This window comes from Gallinula chloropus, assembly GCF_964237585.1.
Source record: "Gallinula chloropus genome assembly, chromosome: 1".
NCBI classification, from domain to species: domain Eukaryota; kingdom Metazoa; phylum Chordata; class Aves; order Gruiformes; family Rallidae; genus Gallinula; species Gallinula chloropus.
Window position 1 is genome coordinate 142,250,617 of NC_140085.1, and position 13,521 is coordinate 142,264,137.

Below are 13,521 nucleotides of genomic sequence, written 5' to 3' on the forward strand. Positions count from 1 at the left end.
CCCTCACAAGCTGTGATATTTATGGAGACAAAAACTCTGCCAAGTGTGCGGCCACAGGGGATGCAGTCAGAAATTGCCCTACTGGTAGAACGCTGCTTTGTTTCTAAAGAGCAAAGGCCCCTTTTAGTTAGACAGGTCCTGTTAAGGTGTTAGATTGTTGATAGCCTCCACAGCATAACTATTGTGCCTCATAAAATGGCACTTAAGTTGTTCAATCCACTCTTTCAAAATCCTGTCTTGGAACCTTGTAGAGGATGCCTACAAGGTTCTACACTGTACTGCTGAGTGTAGATTGAGCATGTGATCTGACCAACAGTCCTTTACAAGAGAGCCTAGACCACTGATGTCACACTCCTGACCTGAAGGTGGTATGATTTCTCAAGTACTCTGTGCCCATGATATCACAGGTGGGCACTCAGAATATACCTGCACAGTGCAAAGCAGTTCCTGGACTTACCCAAGCTAGCCAAAACACCAGCTGCCCTGGGAAGGATGGAAGACCATAGAAAAGTCACTGCCTGGGCCAGCATGCACTTCAATACTTTCTATGTCACAGCCTTCTCCTTCTCCCCATGGGCTTTGGCTTGCAATCGTGATCTGAAAAATCACAACCCTAACCTCTGAAAGTGCAAGGAAGTAATTTTTTGTAGGTTTTTCTGTCCGCATTCAGAAAGAAGACAATTTCTTCAGGAGCACTGCTGAAGCTATCCACCCTTAGAAATACTAGCTTTGCAATGAAGGATCGGAAAACTAAGTGAAAAGCAATGTAGCATGAACTGATGAGTGTCCCCTGTCCTGTGGGACAGCTGATTTGCTTACAGCCAGCTCTGCACAAATGCAAAGGCCCTAATGAGTAGCTGACCGCATGTTAGTCCGGGATTTAACTCTCAATGCCTTTTACTCCATCTTTCTGCTTGGTTCTGAGAATTACTTCTCTCTTCCTCTACTGATTCATTCCATGCCTTCTATAAACTCCAATATACTTGTTTTCTTATTGCATGTTTCATGTTACCTGGTCTGCCACTCTTTTTTCCTAGTGCTTTAACCAATATGCATTATGCTTTAAGTGATTCATATTGATACTGGGACCTTCAGGGCAGGAACACAGTTCAGTCGCCAGGACAAGCCAGCCATATAGTTTGGAGGATAACCTTCTCTCAGATGGAAAGGAAGATGTGCATGTGCATGAGGCTCAGCGAGCAATTCAGGGAAGTTAAATGTAGTGCCTGATTCTCTAACATTGCCCTAGTGTTCTTGACAAATGCAGCAGCTCCTCAGCTTCAAAAGGGCAATGTTATTTATCAGCATCAAAGGTAGGAGAAGAGGGAAGAGGGACCAGGGAAGGAAGCAGAGGTGAACTAACATCTCTAGCATCTGAACAACATTCAGCCCAAGTTCTGAAATAGCCAGATTCCTATCAAAGAGAAAAATGGCCTAGGACTGAGATACTTCATATAAACAGACAGATGTAGTTAAGAACTGTAAAATCTCTGTTTGGTATGATATATGAGGAGCTGTGTAATTTAACTCCTTGCTCTAAAACAGGATTTATAAAAGTTTTTGAACAGACAAAAAGAAATTGTTTTGGAAACAATGATTTTCCAGTGCTCTAGGATATGTCTGACCTCTACTGATTTTATGGCAACTGACATGGGGATTTTGAATGATTACTCTGTCCCACATCGGCGTAACATCATTTACTCTGCCTGAAGTCAGTGATTTGAGGACATGGTGTACAACACAATATAAAAAAATTGTCTGATAATGTCTTCCAGATGTTGATATGGGTAGGGAACTGCATTAAAGCACCTCTCCATCAGATATTAAAGATAAGCTAAATCTAGTATGACAAACTTAGTAGAGAGAGGGAGATAAATGTCACCCGGTGTTAAAAACAGACACAGCTATCAAATATGATCTTTGTAAATACTATGGAAAAGCAATAGCTATGGGGGGGAGGAAAAAAAATAGACCCACAACAAAACCACAACAAAAAAACTTTCTTTCATACCACAGCATAGGCTTTTCTGGAACTGGAAGTGTTGGATAGGGCTTTGGGCAACCTGGTCTAGTGGAGTGTGTCCGTGCCCATGGCAGGGAGTTGGAACAAGGTGGTCTTTAGGGTCTCTACCAATCCAAATCAGGTTTTGATTCTGTGATTCTATGAACTGTTGTATTTATGTGTTGCAGTTTTGCATGAGAGGTTGTGGTGGAGGAGGGGGGGCTGTAGGAGTGGCTTCTGCAAGAAGCAGCCAGAAGGTCTCTGCAGGCTCAACAGAGCAACCACCAGCCGGCTCAAGGCCGGAGTCGCTGCTGACCAAGGCCAAGCCCAACAGCTACGGTCACAGTGCCTCGGGGAATCATATTTTCCTCTATTTAGGAGGAAAAAAATGCAAGCAGATGCTTTTTGCCACCAGAGAAGGAAGTGAGAAGATCTAAGGAACTGTGCAGGCACCAAGGCCAGGGAAGGGGGAGAGGAGGCACCCCAGGTGCCAGAGAGAAAGATGCCCCTGCAGCCAATGGAGAAACCCATGGTGGAGCGGGTGTCCCCCTGCAGCCCATGGAAAAGGCCGAGACCCCGCCTGTAGCCCATGGAGAGGCCCCACGCTGGAGCAGGTGGAGACATACGGAAGATGCTGTGACCAGTGTTGAAGCAAGCCCCTGCCAGCACTTGCAGCCCATGGAGAGAGACAGAGAGATCAGTGAGAAAGATCCACGCCTGAGCAGGTTTGCTTGGGGCCAGAGTGGGGTTGTGACCCTGTGGAAGACCAGGCTGGAGCAGTCTGGGCCTGAGAGACTGAGAGACATTCTATGATTTATGACTGCACCCCACAGAAGTGACCCACCCTGGGGCAGCTGGTGAAGAGCTGAAGCCCTGTGGGAAAGGACTCACGTTGGAGACGTACATGGAAGACTGTCTCCCGTGGGTAGGACCCCACGCTGCAGCAGGAGAAGGGTGTGAGGAATGCCCCACACACACACACCTCCAGCTAAGAAGGAAAACATTTTGTGAGGAACTGACTGAAGCCCCAATTTCTCCATTCCCTGCCCCTCCCCTTGGCACAGCAGGGGGGAGAAGGAAGAGAAATCATGAATAAAGTTGTCTTCTAAGAGGAGAGGGGTGGACAAGGTGTTTTAAGATCTGATTGTACTTCTCACTGTCAAACTGGTTTAACTCCATGCGTAGTGCAGTGTAATAAATTAGAATAAAGGAAAGAAAACTGTGTTGAGTCAGTTTTGCCCATGATGCTGATTGCAGAATGATCTCTCCCTGCCTTTATCTTGACTCTTAAGCCTCTTGATATATATTTTTCTCCCCTGTCCAGCTGAAAAGGGGAGTGACAGAGCGGCTTTGATGGACATCTGGCCTCCAGCCAGGGTCAAACCACCACATAATGTGTAGGTATGAGACACTAATAATTGTAATGATGAATACATACAGATGGGTCTCGCTTCCCTATAAACTCACCCAAAGGGATAGAAAATGTATCAGTACATGTGTCATCCACAAATGGTAGTTTCACTTATAATCAGTGGTAGGAAGTCTCCCTCCAATCTCCACAAAATTTAGGAAAAGCAAATTATATTACCTAGTTGTTTTGAGCTTTTCCCAGTTCATTCTGAAGTATATACAAGGTGGAATAAATGTAAATGACAAATTGTCTCTGATTTCTATCAGACACGCTTACTGTGAACAAACAGAACAAGGCAAAGATGGAATAACCACAAAAAATAAAAAATTCCAGCTTAAAACACACAACCTCATTATACAAGTGGAAAAACCCCAACAAAACAACCCAACAGAAAATAGCTCAAAATGGTTATATGAGGGTATATGCCAGCTCTTATCTAAATTTTGTACCTGTATGTAGCAATATTGCCCACAAGATGTATCCATTTGGTCAGATTTCTTTGGGAGGAAAGCTATCTACTGCTCTGGTGAAGAAACTGTACACAGGGAAATCCTAGTGCTGCCTTCTTAGCATTAAGGAACATAACTTTCATGATTGCATTTTTAAAGGAAATAGATGCACATTCTTCTCTTGCTGTGTCCTACTTTTTGTTTTTCATATGCTGGGAGTTTGATTGCTGAAGAGCCTGAGTTTTCCACATGCATGGATTGGGTAACAAAAGAGATAAGTATGTTCCTCACTCTGCCTGCTGAATACTTTAGAGCTAGTCCTTCTGTATCTCTACACAAACTCTGTAGAAATGAACCAGAGGTTAGCACCCTAAGTTACCACCCCATCCTCCCAAGAAAATTAGAATTTTTCAAATATTGACTTGGAAATTAACTTCAGCCAAAAAATTGTAAATTCTCCACTTTCCCAGATATTTATGCACAGTAACCAAAACATAGCTTAATGTCTTTTCTTCACCCATAGATGCTTCTCCTCACTGGTGCAGAAGTCAGTACTTACTTCCAATATCTGGCCGTAGCTTTTTGTCGTACTCTCTCAACAGCTTGTTTAGTATGAGAGTCACATCTGTGTCTTGTGTTTTTGGAGCTAAAACCCATTTTTGGTTAGTTGTTCCATCTTCATATTCATCCTCTTCAACCTTTCTAGAACTGCAATAACAAATCAAACAAATAGATGTTATTTTACATAACTAAAGTCTGAATTTACATGCTGGGTAGATCTCCATACTCAACTGAGGAAGTTTTAGATACGACCCTTGGATTTGCATCTACCCAGGTTTAGGCTGTTTTGGCAACAGGATGTTCCCATTAACAGTTGTAGATGGGTGACAATTGAGAATTGTTTAGAAATTGTTCTCTGCCAGTGTCTCAAAAATTATAGTCTGGGTGTTAATGCAGTTATCAGAGTAGTATTTTATATCCTGTATTTTAACCAACCCATCCCAACTAGTTAGTTTACAACATACTCTTATGAAACATAGGCAGTATTATTTTATTAATACATCGAGACAACTTATTCATCTCTTGCACAAAAGCTAATAAGAGTATTAAAAATTCAGATCTTTTAATACTTCCTGATCATTTTATCCTATTAATAAATTATTATATTCTCAGTGCCTGAATTTCAGTGTAATGTATTACAAGGCATAGAATTAAGAGCTTGCTCCTTGAATTTAAGATGGATTACCACAAGCACACAAATACATTGCATAAATTAAACTGAATTTCCCTGTAGTTTTAATGACATTTAAAAAAAAAAAAACACAATGCTACACCAAAAGTTGCGACTTTCCTTCATAAATGGATTTTTTGTTTTAAGAACATGCTAATACAAATGTGGTGAAACTATAGTTCACCCAGAAATCACAGCCAGAGCTATTTTCACACAAGACTAATTTCATTTGTGTGTCTTTTTGTGCATGAACAGTAAAATGTTGATTTGAAGAAGTATCTTTTGGTATCTTAGAAACCAAATCTGTTTGATGGCTCTCGCTGGAGAAAATATATGACAGTTAAACTGAGATGAAGTTATCAGGAGAAAAGATAACCTCAGTGGTGGAACCTACAGCAGTAATCACATGTTGCTTTGACCTGCAATTGCCCCAGTGATACAATATAATTTTGCAACCTTTTTACACAAATGTCAATAATTATGCAAGGTCCAAAGTGATGGAGAGCCAGAGTCTCCAGCCCTGCTGATATGCTACACACATCAGAGCATCTGTCTCTCTTCTTCTCTCCATAATGACTCTAGTCTCTTTTAAAATATCTCAGATGTCCCAAAAACTCGCTAGACACTCCACAGTAATAGAAAAAATATGGATACAAGTATAAAAATTTAATCACAGAGCATCACCATCTCTCAACTTTGCTTGTAGACCACCATTCGAGCATTTAATGAAACTTTTAATTGAAACTGCTCTACAGCCAATACGCCCCTAAGGATTAGCCATGAATCACTTAACATGACCTCACAAATTGCAAGTGCTCTGGGTACAATTTCTATATAAAAATAATTTTGAAATCTATCCCCTGAGGATTTTCTACAGGGAGAGAGCTCATATAACCAAGTTGCAAAAGTAGAGAAAACTTAAGGGAAATTTTAAATAGACAACCACTTCTTCTCTGTTGGCAAGCTGTGGTTTTTAAAAAGCTTGATCTTTTTTGTATAATTCATCCAAGGGCTTTTTTTTCCCCCCTCCCTCAATTTCACAACAAGCTCTATGTTTTAATACTGCAGCTACAGAACCATTCTCAAAGGAGCCACGGTCTCCAAACATACACGGTTTGTATTTCAGAGCTGAAACGCCGCATCGATGCTGAATTGCTGGTAGGAAAGGACCACAAGCCCTACGTCTTTTTTCTACTGTACCCACTACATCTTTACCGGGGGCATTCAGACTGCACATGGAAATGAGAACTGAGTTCAGGTAGGATCATAATTCCCATTTCTGGGAGCCACTTCTTTAACATGAGTCTAAGCACTGGAAAAACTTTTAAATCCCCTCCCTCTGGCAGCTTGTTTCCTAGAAAGTACCCCAAACCACACAAATTCCTGCCTACCATCGAAGTTAAGATTGAGGGTGGGAGAGGTTTCACAGTGGATCTGACTAATAGAGTAGACACTTTTTTTTTCAAGGTGTTTTGTTTTCTTCCTTAAGACTTTATTTCACTTCCTTTGCTTGTCTCTACGGTTAAGCTCCCTGAAGGCACTTGAGGCTGCATTTTCACCTGTAGCCTAACTGGTCACTGCCAACTCCCAGCACATTCCTGCTATTTCCACAGAAACAAGCACGGGATGATGGCAGGTCGTTCTCAAATTGGAGAAGCAAAGGCTACACACCTTCCCCAAACTCCTCAGAGGCCAATAGCTTTCACCTTATGAGGAGGCATAGAGAAGGCAGTGCATAAACAGCAAAAGAGGAAGGCTGCAAAACCCTGTGAGGCTGCAGGGAAATAGTTTATTTCCTGCAACACGTGTGTGCAAGACTTGCTCTGGGGGCTGGTATGGAGCAGCCTCTAGTTCCTGTGTGGATTTGGGAGAGTGGTGACACTCAGGTGTGGGGCAGGCTACCAAGAAGGAGAACAGGGTCAATATGAGGGAAGGGAAGGGAAGGGAAGGGAAGGGAAGGGAAGGGAAGGGAAGGGAAGGGAAGGGAAGGGAAGGGAAGGGAAGGGAAGGGAAGGGAAGGGAAGGGAAGGGAAGGGAAGGGAAGGGAAGGGAAGGGAAGGGAAGGGAAGGGAAGGGAAGGGAAGGGAAGGGAAGGGAAGGGAAGGGAAGGGAAGGGAAGGGAAGGGAAGGGAAGGGAAGGGAAGGGAAGGGAAGGGAAGGGAAGGGAAGGGAAGGGAAGGGAAGGGAAGGGAAGGGAAGGGAAGGGAAGGGAAGGGAAGGGAAGGGAAGGGAAGGGAAGGGAAGGGAAGGGAGAAGGGAAGGACCTCTGAGCACGCTTGCAGAGGAGGATGAAGTGACTCCTTTGCCTGGGTTATGTGGGGCAGCCCTTCAGTACCCTGGACAGCCACCTGGACCGAAGGCGAGGCTGGTTCTAAAGGTCACAGCTGCAGCTCCCGGCCGTCCTCCTCTGGCCCCTCACCGCCCGCCGTTACCGTAGCCCCGCCGAGGACACCCTCTCGCCCCTGAGGCCGGGCCAAGGGGTTCCCCGGCCCGGCCCGGCCCGCAACACGCATTCCTCCCGCCACCCCTCCACTCCTGCCGAGCCGAGACTGATGTGTTAAGGGGAGCCGCCGCCGGCCCCCCCAAGGCACCAGGGCACCCCCGAGCTGGTCCCGGCCGCTGGGCTCACCCTTCCAGCCGCTGCCCTATCCCTTCTCACGCCGGCCCGTCCGCGGGGTCTCTGGGGCTGAGGAGCGGAGGGAAGCCGGGGCAGCGCCAGCGAGGGGAGCCCGGGCAGCGCCAGCCGCCGTCCCGCGGGGTGCCGGAGCCTGGCAGTTGCCGGAGCGGGAAAACTTTCAGCCGGGCCGGCTTGGGACGGAGCCCCCGCGGGCGACCTCCGGCTTCGCAGGGCGCCGGGAGGGACCGCGGCGTGGTCGCCGCGCCGGCAGCAGCGGCAGCGGCAGCGGCAGCGGGGCTGCAGCCGTCCGGGTAACCCGGCGGGTCCCGGGAAGAGAGAGCGGGGGAAGCCGCGTTTGGGAATAAAGCCCCGGCGCGGCGCGGGGGAGGGAAGAGCCCACTGTCCTTCCCGGGCGCCGAGTATCTTGCAAACTCCGGCGAGCGGGACTCCAGCCCGCAAGCCTCGGTGAGGGGAGAGGAGAGAGGGTGGGGGGAGGCGAAGAGAGCGCGGACTTACCAGGCGTGGAACACTGAGAGGAGGAAGAAAACCGGCAGGAGCTTAGCGGACATGATCTGGGCAGCGCCGGCCAGGTGAGAGGTGCGGCAGGACGAAGGAAGCGTTGCAGGATGTTCACATGAAAGGCAGAACGAGGCAATGAGGTGAAGCTCTTAGCGTCTCTTCCTCCGTATTCTCAGCTTTATACCTTGAAGAAAATACCCCCTTTCACACAGCTCCAAGAAAGGAGGAGGGAGGAGAACAGAGGAAGAAAAAAAAAAAAAAGAAGAAAAAAAAAAAAAGAAAAAAAAAAGAAGTGGGACGGGGGGAAATCCCCAGCGGAGAGGCTGCCAGGGCCAGGTATAAATCAGGCTCCGAGGTCTGACAGGTGTTAAGCGGGCACCGAGCTGCGGCGCTTCCCCCCTTCCTGGCAATCAGTTGCCGGGAGCAGCGGCGCGGCCCCTCCCGCTCCCCCGGCTGGCGCTGGCCGTGCCCCCCGGGCTGTGCACAGCGCGGCGGAGCCCGGGCCCCGCCGGGCCGCGGACGCCGCGGGGCGGGGTGGGCCGGGCCGGGCTGAGGGCGGGCTGGGGCTGGGGGGGAAGGGGTGTACCTCGCCCCCCCACCTCCGCGGAGCCCCGCAGCGCGGCACCAAAGCGCTGCTGAGGGCCGCCCCGCATCGGGGAGCACCTCGTCCCGGCTCCCTGCCCAACAGGTACCCGCCTCGCCAGCAAGGGTGGGAGGGAGCCGGGAAGTGAACCCTGCCCCCGCCCCAGCGGGCGCGCACACACACACACACGCACAGAGGAGAGAGGGGGAGCAGCAAACCCTCCAGCAGCAATCAGACGCCAGCCCGCAGCGGGGATTTCTCCCCGCCGTCACCGACCCGATGCCCCCGAGGGGGCTCCGACGCCCGGCTGCAGCTTCCCCCCGGCGTTTTGGGGAGTGCCTCCACCCATAAACCCCACAGTCACTTGCCAAATGGGGCCCCCAGGGCGCTGGAGCTGCTCTCTTCAGACGGAGGGAGAGAGTTCGGCGCTGTTTCTGATCTCGGGGTGGCCGGAACCACGGGCATCCCGATGTATATACATATAGGCGCAGATCCATGTAATCAGTACGGCTACAGAAAGGGACCTACTGTACAGTCTTCCACAGACAGACAGACATGCACCACGCAGCGTGCTTGCATATGCCTCTGTACCTAGCTATACGTATTTAGAAGTTTGCATGCTTTTGCGAATGCATGGATACATAGATATATGCTTACGGTATGCCTGTAGAATGCACGCACCGAGAAGAGAGAGGGATGCAATAGACCGAGCTACATGGATTTACGTGTATATTATTATTTAGAATAAATGAGGATTTTCTGCTGTGAGAACTGGGAAATGTGACTGCAGCAGAGTGTATTCAGGGCAAAAATAGTTTGGGTCTGGACATAACGTGTCTTTCGAGTCCACCAAAAACAGCACAGATATGATTTTTAGCGACTTCAATTCTTTCCAGGTGTTTGGGGTTTTGAACCGGGCAGCAGGGTAATAAAAATATTCCCCTTTGCTTTCAAAATCGGAAATGACAAAATTTCACTTTACATGACGGTAGTCTGGAAGTAAAAATCTCTGTGAGAGGTGATTGTTGTAACTGTGATCAGAAATCTCAAAAGAATAAATCTTTGCTTCTTTCTGCCTTAGAATTTTCAAGTTCTGGGGGAGTAGTGTTTAATTATGAGTTTAAAAAAAAAAAAAAAGAAAAAAAAAAGTTCTGCTGGAAGATGAAATCTTGCTTTTAGAAAAACTCCTACATGATGCCTAGAAGAGCTGGCTGGAGAGAGTTCAGTTACCGACATTATTTATTGAAGGAACGAGACAGCTTAGGGAAAATCCGCTGTGAGCCAGGCAATTAATTCCCAGTCATGAACTTTGGGTTGGGTTTTGTGGGGTTTTTTTCTTTTTCCCAATCTAAACATCCCTTTACCAGACTATACAGCAATTCTTTCGTGTTGACTTTGGCTAATTGCGGTGGCTGTGAATCTCCAATAATCATTTGCTACAAGACTCTTTTCCGACGCCGGCAGAGAAATGCGTGTGGACTCCAGACCGACCACAGATAACGGCCTGAGTATCCAAGGGAAAGAAGGGAAGGGACGGAGGGAGCTCGGGGGTTGCCTGGATTTAACCAGAAAGAGCGGTGTGAGAAGTGCGCCTTCCTTGGGGTTGAGCCGCAGGCCGACCCGCTGATGGGAAGTTTGCGGAACCCCCCGGCGCGGCGGGGCGTGCGGGAGGCGGGACGGGGCGAGCCGGGGAGCTGCGGGAGCGGCTCACCGCCGGTACCGCCGGCACCGCTGCGCGGCAGCTCGCTGCGGTCAAGAGGGTTTCCCGGCACCCGGGGGTTTTCTGGAGGCTGGTGCTTATGGAAACCATCACTTGGGGCTCCGAGGTGGCGGCGCCCCGCGTCCCCGGCTCGCGGTGCCTGAGCGTTCGGAAACCGAGGACGGGAAGCGCCTTGGCGTACAGAGAGGGGGTTCGACACCGCCGGCTCCCCCCGCCCGGGCTGCATACAGGAAAACGTGTGCGTGAATAAATAAAAGCCCGGCCCGTCCTCGCCGCCCCTGCCGGGGAGCCCGGCAGAGGAGGCCGCCGGGGGACACGCTGCAGCGGCGGTGGCTGCCGCGGCCGCGGGCGGAGCGGACTGCAGCTGCCCTAGCCGGGGATGCTCTGCCTGCAGCGGTTTGGGGCGGCGGAGGCCGAGCCGCGGCAGGGGCTGCCTTTCTCTCTGCCACCTCCCGGGTGGGCGGCGTAACTAGGCCGGATGGTACCGTGGCAAAAAACACCCGGAGGAGAGGAGACACACCGGCAGCGCTTTGCAAAGAGAGATGCCGAGCGCCGCTCCCGCTCCGCCTCCCCGGCCGCCGGAGAGCCAGGCGTCCGTCCACGCTGCGCCGCGGGGACCCCCCCTCGGCCCCCCTCCCTTCTCGGCCGGGGGTGGCTTCCCCGCAGCGGCGGCTCCGCCCGGTGCCGCTCCGCCTCTTCCCCCACCCCGCCAGCCCCGTCCCGCCCTCGCCGCCTCCTGCCGCGGCGGCGGGATCCTCTGGCGGCGGCTGCGGGAAGCGCGGCGGGGCTGGACGGGGCTGTGCGCCCCACCGCCGCCTCCGCCCAGCTGCAGAGCGCTCCGTTACCCGCTGCCGCGCCCGTGTGCCGCAGCCGGTGGTCGATGCGGTCAAGTGACCCAGCGCTCCGAGAAACCCATCGCAGAGTTTGATGGAATGTGCCCCCCCCCCTCTTCCCTTGCAACGTGACAGCAAGCCCCAAGGCTCGAGTAGAGCTTTATGGTTCATTAATTATTTCCTCCAGGTCCTCCTCCTCAGGCCGCAAGGGAAAAGAAAAGGCGGTGTTTTAAGACTTCCTTTCTGTCGCCCTCGGTGCCCAGTGTGCTAGTGCTGAAGGAATGCTTTAGCACTGCTCTTTTTACACCTCACGGGATGAGGTGCACTTCAGTCATTTCTATTTTTCCTCCTTTCTTCATACTTACGAGCTTTCCTCATACTTTTAAGCATGCTCTTTGCCTTTGCTGAGCCTTTTCAGACTGTGTATTCAGGTAAGGATCGTGGTTATCCAGCACATGTTTTAACAAAAGAACATCTTATCACACCCTGTAATAATACAAAAATGTTTGTATTCTGCAGCATAATTAAATGGATCCACATCTAAACTTACCTTTCACTGCATTTTCATTAAGGGCATCTGTGATTCTGTGACTGTCTTTTCAAACCAAGCGATTCTAAAAGGATGTCTTGGTGGTATTTCTCGCGGGGGCCAGGGACGGGGGGTGGGGGGAGAGAGAAGAGCCTCCGAAAGCAGCTGTGCAGACAACTAGTCATCATAAATAAGGAGGGAAATGCAGAGGGAAGGAATAGGTCTCATAGACCAGGCATATCTCTTGCAAGATCTGGTTGTGCCCTTTCTAGCACTGAAGCTATTCCTGAAACCGGGCACCTGACCTTTCCCATGGTTAAAGGCTGAAGGACAGCCCCCACTGCTGGCTTTCCTGACATCCCTGCGGCTGAGGCTGCCACCTGCACCACAAACAGTGCAGGAGGGAGTTGGCCCTGCTTTGAGACAAACAGGAAAAGGGTTAAAACCTGCCTCCTACAGCTCCCGGAGTCCTCCAGCTGGAGGCTTCTCAGGGATTTAGTAGAGAGCAGGACCAGTTTATTTTGGCTGAAGGTCTCTCTTGCTCCCACCAGAAGCACTCCGCTTGGCACAAACAGTTAAATCTGCCTCGATGTAGGAAGCCGAACCTCAGAGGTCCAGACAGTTTCTGTGCAGCCCAACCTCTCTCCTTCAGCACAGGGCTCGCCACTCACTTTGATACAAGAGCAGGATTTGGAGAATCCCTCCTAACGCTGCTGTGCTGCAGCTCTTCAGCAGCTTTGCGTGTTTCTGCTGGCAGAAACTTGGGCATTGAGAGCAGGCAGGTCTGGGCAACCCCTGGGGCTGTTGTTATGAGGTCATCAGTATCATCAGCCTGAGAATGACCTTAGATCCACTGAGGCCAAGATTGCTTTAGGTGGCTGGTTCCAGAATTTGTTTTTATATATGTGCCAATTTAAGCAGTGTTTTTTGTTCTATCAATTTTTTCCACCTACAAATGCAACCTATCATTGTCGGTCCAGCGCACTGCAATCTATCGGCATTTCTCAAAAGCTCTCCAAATTCATCTCGCTGAAATGAGTTGGTATCTTCAATCAACACTCTTAATTTCCTTTCCACTTTGTTTTCAGCCAGGGCCAATTTAAACAGCAACATTTAAGACATGATGACTGTGAGAAGTTATAATTGCTTTTGAGGACGGCAATGAAAAGGCAAATAGTGCAGTACGGAATAGGACACTTACACTTGAGTTTAAATTAGTGGTAATCCTAGGAAGATCCTTCAGAAGTGCTTCGGGCTTCATAAAATCTACCTTCTGCTCTTTCTGTCTTTCCCAAAACTGAACAAACGCCCAAAATAAAACAGTGGAAGATGCAGAATCGGTAAGGTGAGGATGTCACCTGAGACTCTCACTGTGCGATGGCTCTATTTGTAGTGACGTAACAACATATATAAAGGCAGAAAGAATTAAAGCAATTTGATCAAATAATCCTTTAGAATAATTTAGGTTCCCCTAAACGTTTCAGTGTCAAGTCCAATCTGAGGAGCAAGGGTGTTAGGGGAAATACATCTTTATTACAAAGAAAGAACATTATATCCAGATTTAAAAAACAAATAGCTGCGCAAGTCCTACATTCATCTTGTCCACATAAACTGAATACCAAAGGAG

The 13,521-nt window shown here is 49.3% G+C and overlaps 1 protein-coding gene across 1 annotated transcript in view; it reads right to left on the minus strand.

Moving 5' to 3' along the window:
* Positions 1–8,279, minus strand: part of GABRG3 (gamma-aminobutyric acid type A receptor subunit gamma3) — a gene marked incomplete at both ends in the record, with an annotated part of 334,257 nt that extends 325,978 nt beyond the window's left edge. The window contains 2 exons of the mRNA XM_084276526.1: positions 4,422–4,570; positions 8,227–8,279. Of these exons, the coding sequence (XP_084132652.1) occupies positions 4,422–4,570; positions 8,227–8,279 (202 nt within the window). The remainder of the gene's footprint in view (positions 1–4,421; positions 4,571–8,226) is intronic.
* Positions 8,280–13,521: the final 5,242 nt, after the last annotated feature.